This window comes from Castor canadensis, chromosome X (assembly GCF_047511655.1).
Source record: "Castor canadensis chromosome X, mCasCan1.hap1v2, whole genome shotgun sequence".
Classification (NCBI taxonomy): Eukaryota; Metazoa; Chordata; class Mammalia; order Rodentia; family Castoridae; genus Castor; species Castor canadensis.
Window position 1 is genome coordinate 122,261,971 of NC_133405.1, and position 22,060 is coordinate 122,284,030.

A 22,060-nucleotide genomic window follows, 5' to 3' on the forward strand; every position below is an offset into this window, starting at 1 on the left:
CCAAGTCTTTGGATTTCTGGCATATTTACCAGATTAGTTTGCTTCATGCTGATGACCAGCAGTTTACAGAACTGGTCTCAGGATTTTGGGACAAAATGAAGACATTATAAATGAAACAGTTGTTAAATGGCTATTCCTGGCCATTTAGGAACCCAATTACTACCATCAACTGGAAAAAAAATAGAAAAATGAAGGGCAGTAATTACCTAGCATGACGAAAGGGACTCCCAGGAAGGTGGAATTGTATTTGCCACCAGTGAGATTGATGATTCCAGCTGCAGTGAGAGTGGCTAGGCTTATGGTTACCAACCCGAGCAGGCCTAGCCAGGGTTTGCTGCGGACGCAGTCCTGCATAGAGCAGCAGAGGATGGCCATGGTGACCACCAGGATCAGGCTGGTGACCAGGTAACGCTCTGACACACGGCTGGTCTTCTGGAAATCTTCTCTTAGTGACGAAGACGTATAAGGGTACATTTTGACTTTGCTGTTGGATTCCTGGAACAGTCTGACAGTGTCACAGAAGCTGGACTCCCACCTCTCAGCCACCATGTCATTGAGACTGTTGATTGACTGCAGGTAGTAGGTGAGCTGAATGGCCTCTGCAGATTTCACCCGATCCTTGCTGTGTACAGTGACTCCCCCAAGTTGGTGTCCATTGTACACGGCCCTCCCATCCTTTAAGTGAGTGATCGGGTACGTGATAGCAAAATTGGTCCGATTGGTGGCCCGTGCATTCTTTAGTTCTTCCAGGACGTGCACTATGTCATCCACGATGCATGTCTTATCATTATTCAGGATACATATGTGGGCAAACGTGTAATTAAAACCAGGTCTTGGAACCTGGATCTTGGTCACAGCAGTATGCAACTATGGGGAAAAAATGACAATGTTTATTATCAAAAATTAAACATTAATAAGTAACATTATCTTGGGGGCTCAATTGTTTCTTTTTGGGGGGAGGGGAAAATCACTCATTCCATCACTAAGCCAAAGAGTTTAAATGAAACCTTAGGTCAGAAATAGGTAGTGGGGATGCAAAACATCATCTGACCAGTGGTTTTCACACTGTGTGGGCCCTGGACAAGCAGCAACAGCCCAAACTTGAGAGCCTATCAAAAAACGAAACTTCCTAGGCTCTACTCCAGACCTGGCAAATCAGTATTTCTGGGGTAGAGCCTCGGAATTTGGGTTTCCACAAGCTCCAGGCCATTCGAATGTGGCTAAAGTTTGATAAGTGCTGCATTAAAGCACCATCATTGTTTCTATATGATATTTGTTATCAAATTGGTCTATAATGTTTGAAAATATTATATAGTTGCCTTGTTTAGTCTTCATTTAGACAACATGAGGTAAAAAGTACACTAAGATGCAATTTTAAATGCAGAGTCCTTTGCAGGCCAGTTCCTTGCTGCCAATTAGCAGGGCTGCTATTCTCTGGCATTCCTTATCTGCATATATAGAAAGGTTGCTATAATTGTAAGAGCCTGGCTGGAATACATGGGAATCATGTTAAAGGAGTACAATGGGATTTATTCTACATACCTGTCCCGTGTTATATTTGCCATGCCCAGATACTGTATGCCTGCCATCTGAGAATACAAGCACTAATTTAAAAGCTGCTACTTATATGTCAAGCACAGTTCTAGGCCCTTTAGACAGATTAGCTTGCTTAATACTTACAAAAAAGTATTAAGCAAGTCCTCATGCTTCATAAGCTAGTCCTCATGCCTCATCTTACAGACGAGGAAATTGAGATACAGAGAAGCTGAGTTACTTGCCAAAGGTCACAGGCAGAATAAAATGCAGAGCTGAGCTACTAAGGCAGTCTAGCTCCAGAATCTATGTGCTTACCCCATGACTAAACACCTCTAGGTTGGCAACACCAGCAGCTGAATGAGGGTTCTTGCCAGCAACTAATTCTTGGATTTGTGCTTTTAGCACCCTGCCCCTAAAAACACAAGTACTCAAGTTTAGATTTGTAGGAGTATGTGTAATCTACTGTCTAAGATGAGAAAATAAGGCAGTGGGGTGGGGGAAAGTAAGGACTTATATGAACTACTATCATGTGTCAGGGTTTTACACCTTAAATCCTCTCAATAATTCGTTTTATAGCTCAGAAAACTGAGACTTATGGAGGCCATGCAGATATGGGTGGTAGGGCTAATTGCTATCTTTTTAAACGGTCTCATGTTATTATTGCAGATGTAGCTACATGGGTCCCTAATTTAACTATTTCAACTTGCTATCTAATTATCCTCATGATGTCTTTGCCTTATATGTGTAAAATGTGGCCAGTCTGCAAAATGAGGCCAGTTGTAGACACGTTGTTGAGTGTTAAGTAAATAAGTGCATGATTCTGATATATTTTCTCTCAAATCTATTCTAGATGGATTATTTGTTAAGACATTTTGCTATGCATGTGTCTGAGTGAGTGGGATATTATGCTTTTTTGAAAATGTCTGAGGGACACCAGCTGTCAAAGTCTTTTAGTTAGCCCAGAGATTGGGGTGATAATCCTGACTCTCAGTGTCCTTCTCCCACATCTCTTCATGAATGCCAGTCCTCAAGTTCAGAAAACACTTTATTGTATTATATTTGGCTGAAATATTTTGATTTCTTTCATAGATACACACAGTCTCGCAGAGATACTCAGCAGGATATTTTTACAACTGTAACCATATGCTAAATTTTGCTTTGGTGTTTTGGGATTAATGGTCAGCAAAGTGTTGGTCAATGGTTTTAAGCTGTGAAAGTATGTTTTCTTTCATTCTCTAATCATAGCCCAGTAAATGTGGGTTAAAATTATCCCTAACCACCAAAAATTTCAAAATGTTATTTTGGAAGAGAAAGGAATGGAGAGTAATTTAAACATGAGAGAGTTTTGATAAGAGTTAAAAGACAGACTTTGGAGAAAGATTCAGAATAGACTAGAAAAGGAGTGGTATTGAAAGCATGCATATGTGTAATATTTAGTGCATTGTTTGTTCCCATGAGCAGTGTAATAAATCTCCCTTAGAGTGATTACTAAATATGTCAAGCGAAAAAAGATTGCCAAATAAGATGGTGTTAAGCCACAGAGCTGAACCCAATTATAGCAAGGGGATATTTTCCATCCATTCTCTAAGGTGACCATGCCCTTCTGGGTGGGGAGTTATAATCTATTTAGTGATCTGCCAACTCTGCGGATCTACTGCTATAACCCCTGGGACCATACATCGAAGAAAGCAGACACCATGTTAACCCTATACTATCAGAAAATAGGAGGGACTCTTGGGGAAAGAGAGCCTTACTAAAGTTTGAGAGGAAAGTTTTTTTAACTCAGTATCAGAGCTGCTATGATGCAGCTGTCTTGAATTTTTGATGGAGTGGTGGGTAGAACATGTTGTCACTCTTACTTCTGAGTGACAGGGTGATATGGAGTGACAAAGCAGCCAGATGGGGGTAGGGGGTAATGGCTGAGGCTACCCACATGGCAAGGGGAGTCTGTGAGATTTTACCATGGGATAAGAGGTGAGGGGATAAGGCATGGAAAGTGAGAATTGAGATGTCTTTCTATGACTTCTGAAATAACTCAGTTCTGATCTTTGGTTCTCATGACTACATATCAAGTACAAACACAATTCACTTGTGGACATCCACATAGCTATGGTACAGACACTGTACCATAATACCTGGACTTCTATCTGTACATGGTTTAAGAATGCCCTGATTTACTTTCCTAACAGAGGAAGGAGGGAGAAAAAGATTTTCTAAATGGTAGTACCAGGTATATTCACAGGGGAAAAAGGAAGCCAGAGATCAAAGTTATACTTTAGCAAATTAACCAAATGTACAACAGCAGTCCACACAAGTTAATTATTAAATGAGGTAAGAGACTCAGAAAAAGAAAAGGAAGGGAACACAAAACAAAGTAATAGTCCTGAACCTTCACATAGTCTGAATCTATTATGTGAATCAACATATAATCTATATTTATATAATATGTATAGATTCTAGATTATTCACTCAACACACATTCAACAAGTACTCACCAATATCTACTGTACTGTCAATAATAGAATAATTTCCCTGAATTTAATGTGCTTGTACTCGTGCATGGAAAAATCACATGAGATACAATGTACAAAACAGTAGGAATATTCTAACAGTAGACAACATTAAGTTCTTTGTATTAATAAAATCCAATCCAGTGTCAGTCCTGATTATGATATTTTACTCTTATTGTATTTGTTGACAAAGAGACTAGAATTGAATGTTAAATTGAGATTCATTCTAAGGCTTTGAACATACTACTGAGGTTGTTAGCATCACTTTTCAAGTTAAGAATGATAATAGTAACAGCAACTAGTCTGCTAAGTACTTTTTTAACAGTTTAAAAACTTATTCAATATGAAGACTCTATGGAAAATGATTAAATTATTACCCCCACTTTATGGTTGGAGCAGTTGAGGCTTGAAAAATTTTAATAACTCATCTAGGATGACTCAGTAAGTAAAGGGCAGATGCAGGATTATAAATCAGGCCTAACTCTACAGCAGCCCTAGACCAACACAAATTCAGCAGTGAGAAATTTTGGAAGAAGGAAGGCTTGTCAGGTCACTTGGTTCAAATGACTGGCAGTGAAATGCTTAAGCTGTGGGATAGCCATACTTGGAGATCTGGGGTCCAATAAAAAAAACCAAAAATAACTCAAGCAGCCAAATCTCGTCTTCAAAGAGCAACATTACATGGTAATATTAACAGGTAATGAAGGGGATGCATTTTGAGTTTACTGACTTTTTTATTCTCCCTTAAGCCTCTGGAGTTGCCAAATAAAACTTTTCAAAGACAGGCTTACTTAAGAAAAAGGACCACGGGGCACAACGGAATGCAGTAGTAAGAAATTTTGGCTTCCAATATGGCTTCTGCTGCTTACCTTAAGCAGAAGACTATGAATGTCATTCTATTCCTTCAGGTCTGAGACTTCAGGTCTCAGATTTATCAGTAATAAAAAAGGTGCTGGTCTACTAATCTTTAAGGAAAGACCCTTCTAGTTCCAACACTACATCATTTTAAGATGAGTGTATTCACAAACTATATTATGAGACACCGGGTGAAAGAAAGTTAAATTAACTTTATAAATTTAGATTTGAGATTTATTACAGCTACTTCTGGTATGTTTTTCCAACACATTGTTCTTTTTAGGGCATTGACAGATCTGATAGTAGATGAAACCCAGAAAGAAAACAGGATAAATAAAATAGGCTTACTTAAAAAAAAAAAAAGATTCATTCTCTGAGTGATTTCCCATTCTGAGGAGGCATTGGCTTTTCTAATCCCCTTATGCCAAATCCTGGGACAAAGCCAATATGGGCTGCCGATCACTACAGGCCAAAGTCTAATTTCCTCTCTGCCTCTCCTTGGCACATGCAGATCTTCCTCAGAAGACAGCGGGACACCTTGTAGAGGAGAGTGCAGAAGGCATCTGGAAGGAAGTATCTGCTCCTGAGCAGTGATTAACATAGGAAAAACCTGTGGGTTAGATGATCTTATACAATATAGTCAGCTCTGTTTAGTTTCTTGTTTAAAAAGGGAAAAGAAGGGAGGAGGGCCACTCTGCTCAAGCAAGGTGATTCTAGGCTCTGGGAGCAGCTTCAAGCAGTCACCCAGTAATCTCAACTGTGATGGAAGACTGGGAGAAGGTGTGGGTTCTGTAGGTCCAATGCAGGATGGAGCTCCAGTCACCCCCTATTGGCATGATAGCACCATTTTTTATCAGCTACCTTCCTTCCCTTGCCTCATGTTCCCACCCCACCTTCTGCTACTACTCCCAATTAAGCTGTATATATTTAAAAATGTAAACAGGGAAATTGTTGGTATGCCTTCCTAACCTATATAATTTGTCCGCAAAGAGTACCTTCCAAGTGACACTAAATCAAAGTTGCTTTAAAATGCTTTCAAGGAATATCTCATTTTCACCCCATATCAAATGATTTCTTTACTGATTTCCTCCAGATTCCAGGTCTTGATTTGAGTCTATATTCTGCAACTGTAAATGGATAGGTACTAACTGGCAAGGAATCCTCACCCAAGATATCCACACAAGAAAACACCCCAGGTGTATGGATCTGGTCTCTGCAGTTCATAAATTACGCTAGCTCCCTTGGTGTTATGTTCTCTCTTTGCATGATCTCACTCTCACCCACTCTCTTTCCTCTTCTTTTAATAGAAATGCATTACATCAGAACACCAGAAGTCGCAAGTTGGGGATTGTTACCGTGATTCATTTGTAGTGCAGCCAAAAGCAAGTTAGTCATCCCTTAATAAGTGAACAGAAATAATCATTCTGCCTTTGAAATATTACATTTTCAGAGGACACCAAATTTAAGCTGTGGCTGAAGCCAAGCAAGTGACTATCTAGCCACATGCTTCTTTTGCACATGTGTACCTGGTGTCATGCATGCTAAACTGTTACCTCTGTCAATACTGTAGTGCCAGTACAGGTCTGGGAGAGTGGAGCATTTCTGTTTTGCTTCATACTTTACAGGGGGTAAACACTCATATTGTGGGTGTTGACACTGAAAAGTAGCCAAGACAGCCCCACTTTGTAATTCCCCAAACAAGCTGAGTTTGTCTATGCAGTCTTGGCTAGACAAACAAAACAGCTTTGGATTTGAAGAAAATAAACCTGAGATTATAGATACAGAAAATAGTAATGGTGAAGGAAAAAGTAATTAGAATATCTCATTGTAACTTTTGCCTGATTCTACATTGGTCTGGATGAGAAAGACAATACAGTGAACCATCGATCTCATAATCTTTTTATTTCTATAGTCTTGGAGAAAAATTCAACTGGCTAATTTTTAAAAATCTTGGTATCATTGGGTGGAAGGCAGAGACCAGCCTGGGCAAAAAGTTAGTGAGACTCCCCCCGCCCCAAACTCAACAAATAAGTTGGGCACCATGGTTCACACCTGTTATCCCAGCTATGAGGGAGGTGGAGGTGGGAGGATCACAGTCCAAAGCTGGCCTTTTGCAAAAAACTCAAGGTCCTATCCGAAAGTAACTACAGCAAAAAAAGGGCTGGGGGCATGGTAGAGTGCCTGTGTAGTGAGCACAAGGCCTTGAGTTCAAAAGCCAGTACTGACAAAAATCTACTAATGTGAAGGTTGCTAAAAAAATCTGCAAAGCTAAACTTTCTGATTGAAGAGATTATTTCTTAACTGCCTATGTCCTCAGTTGACTTTCATGGTCAACCTTAAACTCTCGTTGAGTTTTGTTGAATATTTCTAACAGGACCGGATACAGCTACGGGACAATGTTAAAGCTAACTGGCTAAGTGGCAGAGGATCAAGTACATAGGAAAATAGGCAACAGTTGTTTTAAAGATTTGGTCAGAAGACCACAGACAACCATGCAAGGAACAGGAAAATCAGGATGCCAAGGACATTCAGGTCTAGATAACATAACAACCAGGGAGGCATACTGTATCAGGAGTCCAAGGCTTAAATTTTAGGCCTGGTTCTAGGTTTTGCTGGCCACATGACTTAGGGATAAACAAAAACTTAATCTATGAAAACATGCTACTTCCCTGCTTTACATCCTCTAAGCAAAACTTCAACTGCTAACTGTGGGCAACCGATGGGACATTATTCTTAATGACATCTCTAGACTCCTATTTTGCCATGCTTCCTCTTGCTTTTGTTTTCCTGCTCCTCTTGCTTTTGATTCTATGTTGAATGTCCTTCCTCCAGTACCTACAAAACTTGTGTTCTTACTTCCTTTACTTTACTGCTTAAATGAATTATCTTCCCTGACACCCCCGCAACCCCATTTAATAAAACCAGCATCTCTCACCATCACCAATTTTCTGGTTTGAACTTTTTTCACAGCACCAATCATGATATGACATATGTCTCTCTGTTTCTTTATCCTGCTACCCCTATTGGAAGATGAGTTCTGCCACGCTGGAGCATGTGTGTGTTTGGCCCATGTCTATATCTTCATTACATAGAGGAGTGCCTGGAACATATACTCCACAGCTTTGGAGAAAACACATGGATATTAGTCTTGGGAGTGAATGAACTATAGTCTGTCTCATGAACATGATGGGGATCCAATGGGGTGATAGATGTGCATATATTCTGTAAACTTTTAGAGGGCTATACAAATGGTATCCCCTCTGGTTAAGTGGTCTTACAGACATAACCTGGAGTTGATTCCCGATTGTCTTTTCCAATTTGACAGCATCCTGTACTTTACGTGAAGGACATGGTTATGAGGTCAGAATGTCACAAATTCAAATCCTGATTCTGTTAGTACTAGCAGTGGAAATGTAGCAGACATAGCTGGGCTCTGCCACATCTATTACACCCTACTACTTCAGTGCATACCAGTCCTTCTTCCAGCCCAATGTGGAAATAATAGGGCATTAACATACTGTCTCAATCCCAAGCAGCCTGGACCTATGGCTAAAAGATAGTTTGAATATAAACAGCTCCATTCACATATCTCCCTAGGTGGGATAGCCCTGCAGGATGTGTTCTAGCATGTGTTTTCCAGAAGGATTGGGCTCTAGTTGCCCAAAGGGTCCTTATAACTAACTGTTTCCCTTCTCTGCCTCACATTGTGTCTCTCTTTCCAGTGCTTCCTGGGATTGTCTTCTAATCTACTTGCATGGAGTACTTTCTCCCAGAATCTTTAGAAAATGACTTTAGGCATTTAGTTCACTTTCATTATCTATAAAATGGAGACAATCCTTACCTCATAGGGCCATTATGATAACAAATAAAAGGTGTCTGGCCTGGCATTTAGTATTAGGTTAAACCATATGAAATTGCTCTTTGTATATGTTCAAAAGTGTTTAGTAGTGGCATTTTATGTGGTTCACCTAATTGAGCTTCAGCAAGTGTTTGTTCTTTCTCTTCCCCCTACCAAGCCTTGTCAGAACCAGAGCTTCCCTTTGGGGTGTATCAGAGCTTCCCTATGGGGTGTATCTTGGTTTTCAAGAGGCAGTTCGATAGTACCAGGGCAGGATTTTAGGAAAACAACAACAGTTCCAGGCTAGGAAAAATCTTACACGTTATATCCATCCACTTGTTTCCTTTTCCACAAGCAAAAGCAAGGTTGCACATGTTGTGGGCCTGAGCCCCCAAGTGTAATCAGAACTCATGCTTTCAGTAGTTTCTGCCTATGAAGAAGATCAAAACACTATATAACCCACAGCCTTGGTATATTTGAAACTGTAAATAATTAATGATGATATTAAACTTAAAAAATTATGAATAAGTGTTTCTATCAGATGAGCTCTTTAGCATGTTTTTCTCCTTGAAAGAATTTGCTAAGTTTTTCATGGGCAAAGAGCTTCAGAACAATGAAAATTATGGCTGATGAAAGAAATAAAAAGGGAAAAGTTCCACCTAATAACATGAGAATTGCTCTCCTGAATGATGGACCACCAGTCTTACAATAATGAGTCTGTGGTACAGCATTTTACCTGGTGGCATATTTTTCTGTAAATAATTTTTTCTCTGTTCTCAAGGTTCTCATTGTAAGTCTACTGTCCTTAAGCCACTGCTCTCCTTTTCCTGATCTGAAAACATGTCTGACAGAGAAAACGGTAAAGGGTAGTATCATCATGATTCGGTTTTCTAAGGCCTTGACCATTCCAGGAGGGGCTGATATTAATGGCATGGTTCGCCTTTGTGGAGACAGACTGCCTGGGCTCAAATCTCAGCTTTGGCATTAGTACATGTGTAGTTCCATTTCCTCATATGTAAAGTTGGGACAACAGTAGTACCTATCTCATCAGGACTACTGGAGGATAAATATGAAATCAAATGTAAACTTCTCAGTACAGTGTCCGATACACTAGTGCTACCCAGTAAATGTTTCAAAGCAAAACCAAAATGAACGATCAGAATACCCCATTTCTATCTTCTGTTTTGTCGCACTCCTTCCCAATCTTTTTCCTTTGAACAATGGAATTTTCTCAGTTGTTCTAGAAAAGTATATTCAATGAAATGTGAAGGTGAAAAATTTCTGCCAAGAGATTAAGGGGAAAGTGGAATTATTAGCATCCATCAGTATAAATATTTTAAGAGAATAGCTGGATATCACGTGTTTAAAAGTTGGACTCTCTAATTCTGGTATAAACTCTCATCCTGGAAATGATCCCATGTTCTTCAAATGAGCTCCCTAGTTAGACTGCTCTTCATGTTAACTAAAGGACTCCAGACTAGGTAGGCATAGATGGCTAGTGTAAAAGAAGAAATCTAAAAGGTATTAAGTGCCTACTAAATGTTTAACATTGTGCAAAGAATGCTACATCTATTGTCTCGTTTCATTCTCATACCAACTCAGGGAGGTAGATATTAATATCTCCATTTGCATGTGAGGAAATTGAGTTTCAAGGAGCTTAAATAACCTGCCCAAGGTCATGAATTTAGTCAGTTGATCAGCCCAGATTTAAATTTTAGGCTTAGAAGATTGTCCCTAGTGGGAATTCCTTTGGCAAAGTAAAGACTTTATTTCTTAGTCTCTCTACTTTGGACATTTGGATATTGATAAATTTGCTTTTTGATATTAGGCTTAAGTATGGTCACCCATAGCAGGAGTTGGTACTGATATAGTAGAGTCAAGGGGTCAAACATGAAAAAGCAGCCGAGGGTAAGCAGCAGTATTCTAAGTCAGACTGAATGCTGAAGGCCAGGGCATGATAGATATTTACAAGAGAAACCTTGGAGAAGCCACAACCCCATTACCAATGGCAAGCATGCTCAATCAGCTGGAACTAAAGAAAACAGAGATGAAATAAGACTTTCACCAGTCCAAACAGCATACTTTGTGTCATGTACGTAACACACACACACACAACACACACGCATGTGTGTGCAAAAAAAGAACAATTTTGCAGACGTATTGGTTTTTAAAAGGGGGCTGGCAGCTTGGGGACTTGTAAAACATCAGGTTGAAGTTGTAGGTGCTGTAGGACTTTGGTATCATCTTTCTGCAAAGGCAGTTTAACACTAGAATATTTGTGTCCTAGGAGGGCAGGGACTTTGTTTCATTTAGTACTGTATCTCATGCACCTAGAATAGTGTTTGGCACACAGAATAAGCTCAACAAAGATGTGCTGACTAAACCTTTAGTGTTTACCTTCTTGCTGATTTATATTTTCTCTTTTGACATTGAATGATACTTCAGTACCCAAAGGCTACTGTGCTACATGCATATCATTTACATCTTAAATACAGATGACATTGAATTTGGTGCTATTGCTTACATGCTTCAAATGGCTGCTCTCATTAGACAAATAGATATTGTTAGACTATAATCTAAAAAAGTGTAAGAGCAGAGAAAACAGTTTAGGTAGGTGATTCAGGACTGAAATAATTATGTGTAGAGAAAAGGTGAGATCAAAAAGAATTAACCTAGAAGGTAACACACACGCACAGGAAATTAATGTGAGTCAACTCCCTGTATAGCTATCCTTATCTCAACCAGGAAAAACCCTTGTTCCTTCCTATTATGGCTTATACTCTCTCTACAACAAAATTAGAAATAAGGACAAAATAGTTTCTGCTGGGTATTGAGGGGGTGGGGGGGGAGGGAGGGGGCAGAGTGGGTGGTAAGGGAGGGGGTGGGGGCAGGGGGGAGAAATGACCCAAGCCTTGTATGCACATATGAATAATAAAATAAAATTTAAAAAAATTATGTGCTATGCTTAATTATAGGGCAGTTTGAATTTTTCATGTGTATTGGATTTTTTAGAAGAAAAGTTTAAAAAATACAGAAATCTAGAAACTAGCACAAAAATTCCTGTGTAGCTACCATCCAAAGTCATTCTATTTGAAGATTCTGATCCTACTATTAATACTGATGATGGGTAGTACAACAAATAAAATTTATTAAACAAACCAGAACACTTTTGAGAGTACAAAAAAGCACTGTTAATTCCACAGGAACATAAAGCAATGATTGTGCAGTGATTGTGACTTCATCTGTTAATGCATCACAGTGGACCTTAGATGACAGTCCTTTGGTTTACAGCTCCATCACTGCCAACAGAATTTAGAATATTGCAAGAGGCACTATTTTGTCACCATGAAGGCCTCCAGGAAAAGAATTTGGAAAAACTCCTTCCATATCTGACCACTTCCAACCATACCTACCCCTTCACCACTACAAGGCTTTTCCATTACAAAACGCTGATGCTATTATGCAAGATTCAGCTTTCCTGCAGCCCAATTTTGCTCTCTACTGCAGAGGTGGAGTGCATCCATAGAGCTCTCAGGACATTTTGTCTACCTTCCCTAAGCATACCAGCCCTGTTGTAATTGACAAGTAGTTTCCAAAAGATTGCTTCAAAAATGTCACTCTAGGTGATTCTTTATTGTGGACTGATTTGGTTGATGATGTGAAGTCTGTGATGGGTTTCAGACACTGGACAGATGGGAGGGCACAGCCTGTTTGCTTTGTTGAAGATTAGAGGTCATGTAGAGAAAGTCTTCTGCACTTCCTCGCCAATTATAGCAATGATTCATGTTATTCATCATGTATTATGTGCCTATATCATGACTGGCATTATGCAAACCCTGGGGAGATAAAGAACATTAAGACATAATTTTACCCTCAAGAAACTTACAGTCTTGTGGAGAGACTTTCGGCAGATTATCTGAATTGGTTACCATAGGTGGACCACAAAGTGAAGTGTCATATTGCTATGACAGAAGTAGCTAAAGGGTACGGTGGAGTATAGAAAGTTGGTCTAGTATGTCGGTGTGTAGGGTGTGTGTGTGTGTATGTGTTGGTGAGGGTGAGATATAGGTGCATGTGCATAAGCATGTGTGCAGCAGTGGGGGAAGTACAACGTAATATGAAGTTGGAAAGGAAATGTGTCAGATGAGGTAGGATCTTCTCATTTATCCAGTCAACGAAATTTCCTAGTAACTATAAGTAAATCCTAACTCAAGCCATGTGAGCAAGACAGATATGGCTCCTCCCTCACATAACATTCAAATTATGGGAGCTAAAGACTAACAATGGGGCAATTACAAAATCTGTTTTCATTTCTAAGATGAGAGAAGTGCAAGGTATAAAGAGAAGACTTCTTGGAGGAAATGACTTCTAAACTAGGGCCTCAGAATGTGGAGGAGTTAATCACGGGGAGAGGCTTGGACAGGGGTATGGAAAGTGTATCCAGTGGAAGATACAGCATGGGCAAAATCTTGCAGGCACAAAAAGAATGTCAGGGGAAAGGGAAGTAATTCAGGCCAGTGGGAAATCTGAAAGTTAAAGAGGCAAGAAAGGTGAAAAACCATACAAGGCCTTGTATGCTAAACTTGGAAGGCAGATTTTGTCCTTTAGGGAACTGAGAACCAAGGAAAGGTTTTAGACAGGGGATGAGATAATCAGAACTGTGTCTTGGGAAGATCACGCTGCTTGCAATGTGGTAGCTGGAGGGGAAGGATGGAGAGTGGGGATGGGGAGATGGAATAAAACACTAATGGGATGCTTAGTTTGCTTGTAAAATGGTCTGAACCACAGTGGCCACACTGGCTTGAAGGAGACAGAGATATGTCTCTTTTTATAGATTTGAATAGTTTATTCCCCGAAGTAAAAACCAGGTAGTAAAATGGGATGGCAACTCCATGGTACTGATTAAACATTTGATTTGCATTTCCCACAATTGGATGTTAATGTGCTACTGATCAATTATAGATTAGAGATGGGCAGATTTAGCTGATGTTTGGACCTTTTTTTTTAATGTACACTTCCAAAGTGCACTCATAGATCATACACGCAAAGAAATTCTTGGTCAGTTGTTTCAAGTTATTCTGTACCAGATGTGGTTGGCACCTGTTCATATCCTTCTAGCCTTTATCTCTTGAGAGCACACCTGCCTGACTTCAAATGCCAGCACCTTCACTTCTTTGTCAGAGAGCCCATTTTGCCATCTGCTTGGTAGGCCAGAAGTGCTGGGGAATTAACACCCCTTGGGAGCAGCTCACAATAAATGACAGATGGGAGTTGGTGTTTGAAAACCCAGTTCCTTCCCCATGGGTGGGATCACTCTGGGGTGAGTGTGTTTTAAACAGATTCCCCGAGCTTCTCCAATAGGATTGTGCTCCAGTTGCCCACATCTGTGGCCTGCTTAATTCTACACCCTTTTAGACTTTTTCTCCTTTCTCTGTTACTTCCCTGTTCCTCCTTTTCTTGCCTCTAACCTCCCAAATAAACTGCCTTACTTGATTTCTTGTTTCAGGGTTAGCTTCTGGGGGAACCCAAACTAAGACAATGTCCATTAATGCCCAAAGCCCGTGAAATTAGCTCTAGTGTCCTTGAATCATTAAACCATTCTAAAATTAATTCCTGATGTCTTGAGTATTCAAGTGTGATTATGTGGAAATAAAACTCAACCATTAGGGAGTAAAGTTAGATTATGTGAGCTTCTCTTTATAGTCAATATTTTGATAGTGAACATATTTTCCTGATGATGCTCATAGTAGGTATGCAAAAAATATTTCTTCAAGTGGCCCTGTTTAGTTCATGAAAATGTATGGCTGGATGCTATCAACTGCACTCTCCCTCATTTAGGGCATAGTCCAATTTTTCATTAAGGATTAAAGCTGATCACCTGGTAGATCCAGGATATACTGATGATGAGAATGCACTCCTCAGGAAGGGCTTAGACCTGAATCCTGCCAGGAATGGAGAATTGTGATTTTACATGATCTCTTATTTTTCTTCTTGCCAAGGATAAAGGAAGCAGGCATTTCTTAGCTTTTATTTATTTGAAGAAAAAAGCTTAGTGATATAGTTAGAAGGCTTTTTGCATCCTTCTGGAACATCTCAGTAGGTAAGGTCTCAGACTTCAGTGTTCTGTTGACAGCAAATGCTGGCATACTGCCTAAGTTGGACGAGAGTCCCTATCTTTACATTTCTGGATTTCTGCTGTTATGGCAGTAGGTGTGTGGGAGAGACAGCTGATGTGTTCACTGGACTCCTTCCCAGGCAGCGATGTGCCTGTGGAGTATGTGCTGGTGGAGACAAATTCTCTATGTATTGGCACTGCTGCCAGTACAGGTGTTGAAAGTCTCCATCATGGCACTGTGTCGGATGTCAGTAAAACTGAGCTGATTTGAATGCCAAGATTCAGGCTGCCTTTCTTCTTGTTGGTACTCAACATTGTTGGATGCTTAGTACTGCTTAGATGGTAGTTCAACTCTTTCCCTTTACTGTCACTGAATAGTTGTGTGTGTGTGTGTGTGTGTGTGTGTGTGTGTGTTCTTCATTATTGAGGCATAGCATATAAAATATGCAAGTCTTAAGTGTGTAGTTTAATTTTTATATGTGTGCACCCATATAAACATTGCTCAAATCAAGAGATAGAATTAGGATATATGCAGCACCCAGAAGACCCACTCATGTTCTTTCCCAGCTAACCCCTCCTCTACTCCTAGAGGATAACTGTTCTGACTTCTGTCAACACTGATTAGTTTTGGTTGTTCTTGAGCTTCCTATACATAAAATTATGTAATGTTTACTCTTTTGTATCAGTTGTCTTTTACTCAAGCAATGGTCTATAAGATCTATGTTGTGTTTATCAGTAACTTGTTATTTTTATTTGTTTTCATTGTGCAATATTCCATTGTGAGAAGATACTGCAATTTATTTTTCCATTCTCCTGTTGGTGGATCTTTTGGGTTATTTTGAGCTTGCAGTTTTTATAAATGAAACGTCTATGGACATTCTTGGACATAGCCTTTGGAGGATACATGTACTCATTTCTCTCAGGTATATAAAGTGGCATGTTGGTAAATGTTTAACCATCAGTTCTCTAATAAAAACAGCTCTAGTTTGTGTTTGTAAATACCCCTACCATGGCCAATTTCAAGTTACCAAGGGGATGTGACCTAGGTAGACATGTGGCTATTTCAGTTTTAATTTGCATTTCCATGGTGACTGAAGCTAAACACCGTTCCGTTCCACATGCTCATTAGCCCCTTGTCTATCTTCTTTTCCAAATGCCTATTCACGCCTTTTGCCCCTTTGGTTATAGGGTTGATTTGTCTTTTCCTTATCAAGTTGTAGGAGTATATCTAAGCTTGAGACTGGTGAGATTCACTGGAAACACTGAATGAAGACAGGGCTTCAGAGGCAGCCTAGGGTGCTAGGCTGTATGACACTGTGGTCATACAGACTTGTTTTCATTTCCAACTAAATCACTTCCTGGTGAACTTGAACTAATTATCCTTTTGGATCCTTCATGTCCCCATCATCAAAATGGGATTACTATCTTGTAGTGTTGTTGATTCCTGAATGAGACAATATAGATAAAATGCCCATCAGAAAAGCCTACCATATATGCTCAGAACTCTTCTGTGTATAGTTAGCTTGCCTTATTCTTGGGTTTATTGCACATGGTTTTGACCAGACACCATCAAAAGATAAACTGAAGGAAATTTCAAAAACAAAAATTTAAAATTACTATGCACACATTATGCAGTTCAGATGCTACAGAGAAGTCAGTCTCGTGTTACTGTCTTGTTTAAACATTTGTGGGATCTATGTGATTCCTTGCCCTTAATTTTGTGAAAATCTGCCTCCCAAAAAGCAAATGGCACCCAAAAATCATGGTAAAATTTAATGTGTTTAAGTTACAGGATAAAGTGAACCTTATGGAAAGTGGCATGTCTTTAGTGGAAAGTTGAGTGGTATTATAAGAAAAACGAATCAAACATTCACAGTGCAGTATGGACTCTATGCATCCTGAGCATTTGAAATTTGTCCTCAAGCAGTCTCCATGGAACCAGAGATCTGTGGATACCAATGGTCTACTGTACTGAGAAACCTTTCCCTGTCTCAATCAGAAAATGGAGCTGGCATTGTCACCCAGGTGTTGCTATTCATGAGGTACATAAGGGTTTAATTGAATGTCTAGAAATCTCATTCTTCCTGGCTGTCTAGTGGTGTTAACTGTCATAGAGCAACTGCCTCTCTTATGATGAGAGGGTTATATTATTTGTAAGAAGTAGCACTTCTCTTTTCGTGGGAGGTAACTAGCAAAGTTTACTAAACATGATATTCTTCAGTGACTTATTTGATATGAGGCAGGAAGAGTCCATATGGCACTTTTAGAGCTCTGTCCTCTATTTTGGGAGATAAGCTGCTGCAAATCAGCACGAGTAAGAAACTGGGACTGTTTCTGAAAGAGCTGCATAGTGAACTACTAAGTCATAGTCCCCTGTCCTCCCTTCTAGTTTGGGGTAGTGAGGAATGATGGGCTCAGCTTAGACTTCACCTCCTCCAGGAAGCTTGCAGTGAAAATACATAAAGTCCTCCATGGTATCCTGTGTGTGGATACATCTATTTTATCACTTGACATATTACAAATGACATCTTCTTTTAGCTCTTTAGGGAAGGAGCTTAGTCTTATTCTTCATTATATCCCTGCACAGTGCATGTGAGAGATGGCATACATCCTGGACAAGCCAACATACTGTTGTACAGTCTCCTTGGCATCACCAGCATGCATTAAACAGCTTGCCCTTGCATGTCCTGAAACACAGTTAAATATTGAGAAGTGATTAAGTATCAGCTTGTTCTCAAAGCCTTGGGAAAAAAAGCAAAACAAAACAAAACAAAAAGCAAAGAAACAAGCAAGAGGAACCAGAATGTGTGGAAACAGATGACTGTTAAACTGAGTACATGTACTTGTGTGTCTATAAAAGTAAAGATACTCTGGTAACTTTAGGCTGGTAGAAAGGCTCAAGTGGTAAAGCACCTGCCTAGCAAGCATGAGGCCCAGAGTTCAAATACCAGTACTGCAAAAAAAAAAAAAAAAAAAAAAAAAAAGCAAAAGCAAAGAAAAAAGAAATGGATAATGGTTGGGTGTGGTGCACATGCCTATAATCTTAGCTTCTTAGGAGGGAGAGGCAGGAGGAAAGAGGATCATAACCCTGAGGCCAGGGAGGCCTCAGATTATTTTTATTAAGTGGAGACTCATGGCTTTGGCAGATCGCCCTGTAATAGACAGTCTATCAGTCATTGACTGCTGCTTCCCACTTACTGTGTGAGGGCAGGATGGGTGCTCTCAGAAAATCTGTGCAACCTCAGGGTTTCTTAGCAGTGACTGCTGAGGAGGCTTTGCAGGCTGGTTGGGGGCAGGAGCAGCCACAATGCACCTATTACAGTATTTGACTGGATTTCAAAAGAAAGCCACACAGGAGAAAAAACAAGCCCCAAAGGGAAGACTTTCATGGAGGACAATGGGAATAGTAACTGTGTGGACTTTTGGAGAAAAGTTGGGAGGGGCTTTCCAGAATATGCAGAGGTACAAACAGCGGTAAAAACAAAAAAATTCACCACTCACTGTGGTCCAGCCTCCTGGAGATTTCCTTGTATATATACTTCAGGCTTTGATGTTAACTATAAAAAAGGTGTTTTAGTAAGCTAGGGTTATAGTAGGTGGTTTTATTTTTCTTTTAGAAATGTATTTGTTTACATAGACCATAGGAAGACAGCTAGATTACAAGGATTATGGCTTTACACATTTTAACTCAAAGCTTTACAAGTTTTTTCAACATTAAACAAGTGGAAGAGGAAGGGCTGCCTCCTGAACTTTTCCTGGCTATGCCTTTGCTGCCTCCTCCTCCTCCTTTGATGGGTAGGCACTTTGAAACCTGCGAGGCTTAATTTGCACTTCCCACTTCCACTCCTGCAGCCTCTGTTTCAGCACCTCTTAACCCTCCTCATTTGAGACACCTGTGGAATTGCACGAACTCAAATACCTGGGCCCACCCTTACAGCATCAAATCAGAATATCTCAGCAAGGGTTCAAGCTTCTGTATTTTATAAAGCTTCCTAGCAGACTATAACACAGAGATGAGGTTGAGAGCCCTTGAATCCATTATCAAATATCAGTTATGCCTCCCAAATCTCTCAAACTCATCCTTTTCTCCATTTCCATTGCTCCTGATATGGTTCTAGCCCTTCTAATTGATCTAGATGACAGAAACAGCTTCCTGACTCTTTTTGCCTTAACTCTACCCTTTCTACCACCACCAGATTTATTTTTCTGCAACACAACCTATCTTCTCTTTGCCTTAAATCCTCCAATGGCTCCCCTCTCAATGAATGATGATGATGGAGAACTGCTGCATCTCATCCTAGGCAGGATCTCTCTTAGCTTAAAATTTTTTCTTTTTATTTTAAAACAGTTACAGACTTACAAGAAGTCACAAATATAAAGAGTTCCTATGTATTCTTCACCCAGCTTCTCCTAATAGCAACATCTTGCATAACCATAGTACATTACCAAAACAATGAAACTGACTTTGATACAGTACTATCACCTACAGGCCTTATTTGGATTTCACAAGTTTTCTTAGATGTACTTTGTTTGGGGGGGGTTGTAGAATGCTATGAAATTTCATTAGGAGGTGAGCTTAATGACATTTAAAAGTGATCTTTTCTCTCCAACAGTAGGTCTCACGGGTTGCATCTAAGAATCTCCCAGCCAAGCTTCAAAAAAGTGGCCATGTTTGGGTTCCACTCTAGACTGTGCTAGAAAAATGTCCAGCATTTTTCAGACTCTAATATATATAAATCAACTGCGGGTCTTACTAAAATACAGATTCTGATTCTGTAGGTCTGGGTGGAGCCTGAAAGTCTTAGTAAAAAGGTCCCAGGGGATGCACATGCTGCCAGTCTGTGGGATCACATTTAAAATAGGTCACCTTGGTTTTAGGCCAATGGAATGAGAATTAATGGTGTGAGGTCTGGCATGGTATATTTGAATTCCTCTGTTGATTCTAACATGTAGCCACAGTTGAGAACCACTGAGGCATATGATGTAATTTGAAGGTCACACCATTTCAACCTCTATTTAAGCCATTCTAGGTTATTTCAGTCTCTTCTGATGAGCTATTCAGCTACCCAAAACTCTTGGATTTAGGAAATCCTTCCCTCTATATCCTGTGTGAACACTCTCAGCTTGCTTCATGTCCATTTCAAATTCTTCTCTATGCTACTGCTTACCTTGAAACAACTGGGAAGGAGAGACTGTCTCCTGCTTTCATACTCAAATTGCATGAAAGAGTTGCTTCCGCATCACTACCTAGTCTCTTCTCCTTCTCTTGTCAATTGGTCCCCAAGCCCACAGATACTAGAATTTTCCCTTTAGCAATTGACAAGACTCATTTTAAGATGCTGACCTCGTTATCTATCTTGCAGAGAAAATTCAAGCCATCACATAGAAATTACCCTCAATTTGCTGCTACCATATCCATAAAAATACCTACATTTGCCCCCATCCTTCCCATCTATAAAAATCAAAGCCTCTAAGGTCAATTCTTTTCATCAGCTTCCAGATTTCTTTTCCTTCTTACTTAGTATAGCTTATCTTCTTTTCTCCCACATTCTCAAATCTTTCTACTAATCCCTTCCCATGAAGGGATATGCTCATGTCTCTCTCATATTTTAAAAAGGCCTCATTTACTGCATATCCCTTCTGACTTTCACCACATCTCCAATTATTTAAGGAGCCCTTTACATTTGTTGTCTCCAATTACATTTCAAAAAGTAACTCATGCCAGGTGTGGTGGTATGCTTCTGTAATCCCAGCAATAAGGAAGCTGACGCAAGAGGATGTTGAGTTTGAGGCCAGCCTGAACTACTAGTGAGACCTTTTCTCAAAAAATGAACCAAAAAAGTAATGCATGCTTGTTAATTTAAATTCCACACCTCCCACTCACTCATAAACCACTCCAGTCTAGACTCTATCTCAGCATTCAATCAAAACTCAATAATGACTTCTAGGAAGATAAATTCAGTACTTTTCAATCTCCATCTTCATAAACTCTCAGCAGATACACACAGTAAAATCAATAATAAAAGTCAAAAGACTTAATATCTGATATGATTAAGCATATTGAGATTCACATGAGATTCCAGGATGTTCCCTCGAGGCCTGGGCATGCTTTCTTTACTCCTGTACTCCCTACTATGTACCTGGCAAACAAAGGTTTCCGTGACTGAAACCCTCCTTTCTCTCCTATGGTGATTTCTATCATTTAACACTTTCCTCCTATCTCTCCACATAGACTTCTCACTTTCCTTTTAACTGAATGTTCAACATTTGCATATTTATATATTTGGTTCAAAACACTTTCTGGAAATTCTGATCATATAAATTTTCAATGGACAATGAATTCCACTTCAGTGGTTTGATTTCTAACCTTTATGCTGACCAATCTCCAGCTCACAACACCACCTCACCTCTACCAAACTCTAGATCCAAATTTCCATCTGCCTCCTGAAGATTTTCAAATACAAGTTATGGCACTATTTCAACTGGTATATATCCAACAGCTGAATCTTTTCCTCCAAATTTGTTCTTCCACCTGTTTCCTGTTATGGTTAACAGTATTACTCTCTTTCTACTCACCCAGGTGGGAAACTTCTAAGCCCAAAATCACACTTTTCCCTTAGTTTATTCCCAGATCCAGGGATCCTTGAGACTTATTGATCACATCTCTCCATTTTCAGGCTCATATTTTTAGGGTATGTTCTGAAATTCATTAGTTCCCAGAGATGTTTATAGGGTCACCAAAAAAGTAAAAAGTGTCCATATCAAATAATTTTTGATAAATGCTAAGTGGCACAGAGTTAAATAGGTTTCTTTACAGAGGAATTTTATAGAGCCTTCAGTATGATACAGCATATTCAATATGGGGACCCAATATGGGGATACCATGTGTATTGTTTGTGAAAGTTACTTGGCCATAGAGCCTGATTTTATTGTAGCACCAAAGGGAACTTTCTTAGAATATATTTTAGAAAATGGTACTCTAACCTTACTCCTACCATCTCCTTCTACAGCTGCCCTATTCCAAATTTTTTTGTTTACAGACTTACAGCAGCTTCCTGGATGGAGAAAAGGGGGGGGGGTGTCCTTATTGCCAGTGTCTTGATTGTCCAATTTAACCTCTACACTTCTAAAAGGGCTATCTTTATAAAACTCCTCTGATCATGACACTTCCCAGAGTAATAGATATCCTACCCTTACTCTGTCTAA

At 39.7% G+C, this 22,060-nt stretch overlaps 1 protein-coding gene across 1 annotated transcript in view; it reads right to left on the bottom strand.

The window, feature by feature from the left end:
• Ptchd1 (patched domain containing 1) overlaps window positions 1–22,060 on the bottom strand; it is a 59,382-nt gene that overhangs the window by 22,906 nt on the left and 14,416 nt on the right. Inside the window, exon 2 of the mRNA XM_074062488.1 lies at window positions 207–867. Within this exon, the coding sequence (XP_073918589.1) occupies window positions 207–867 (661 nt within the window). The remainder of the gene's footprint in view (window positions 1–206; window positions 868–22,060) is intronic.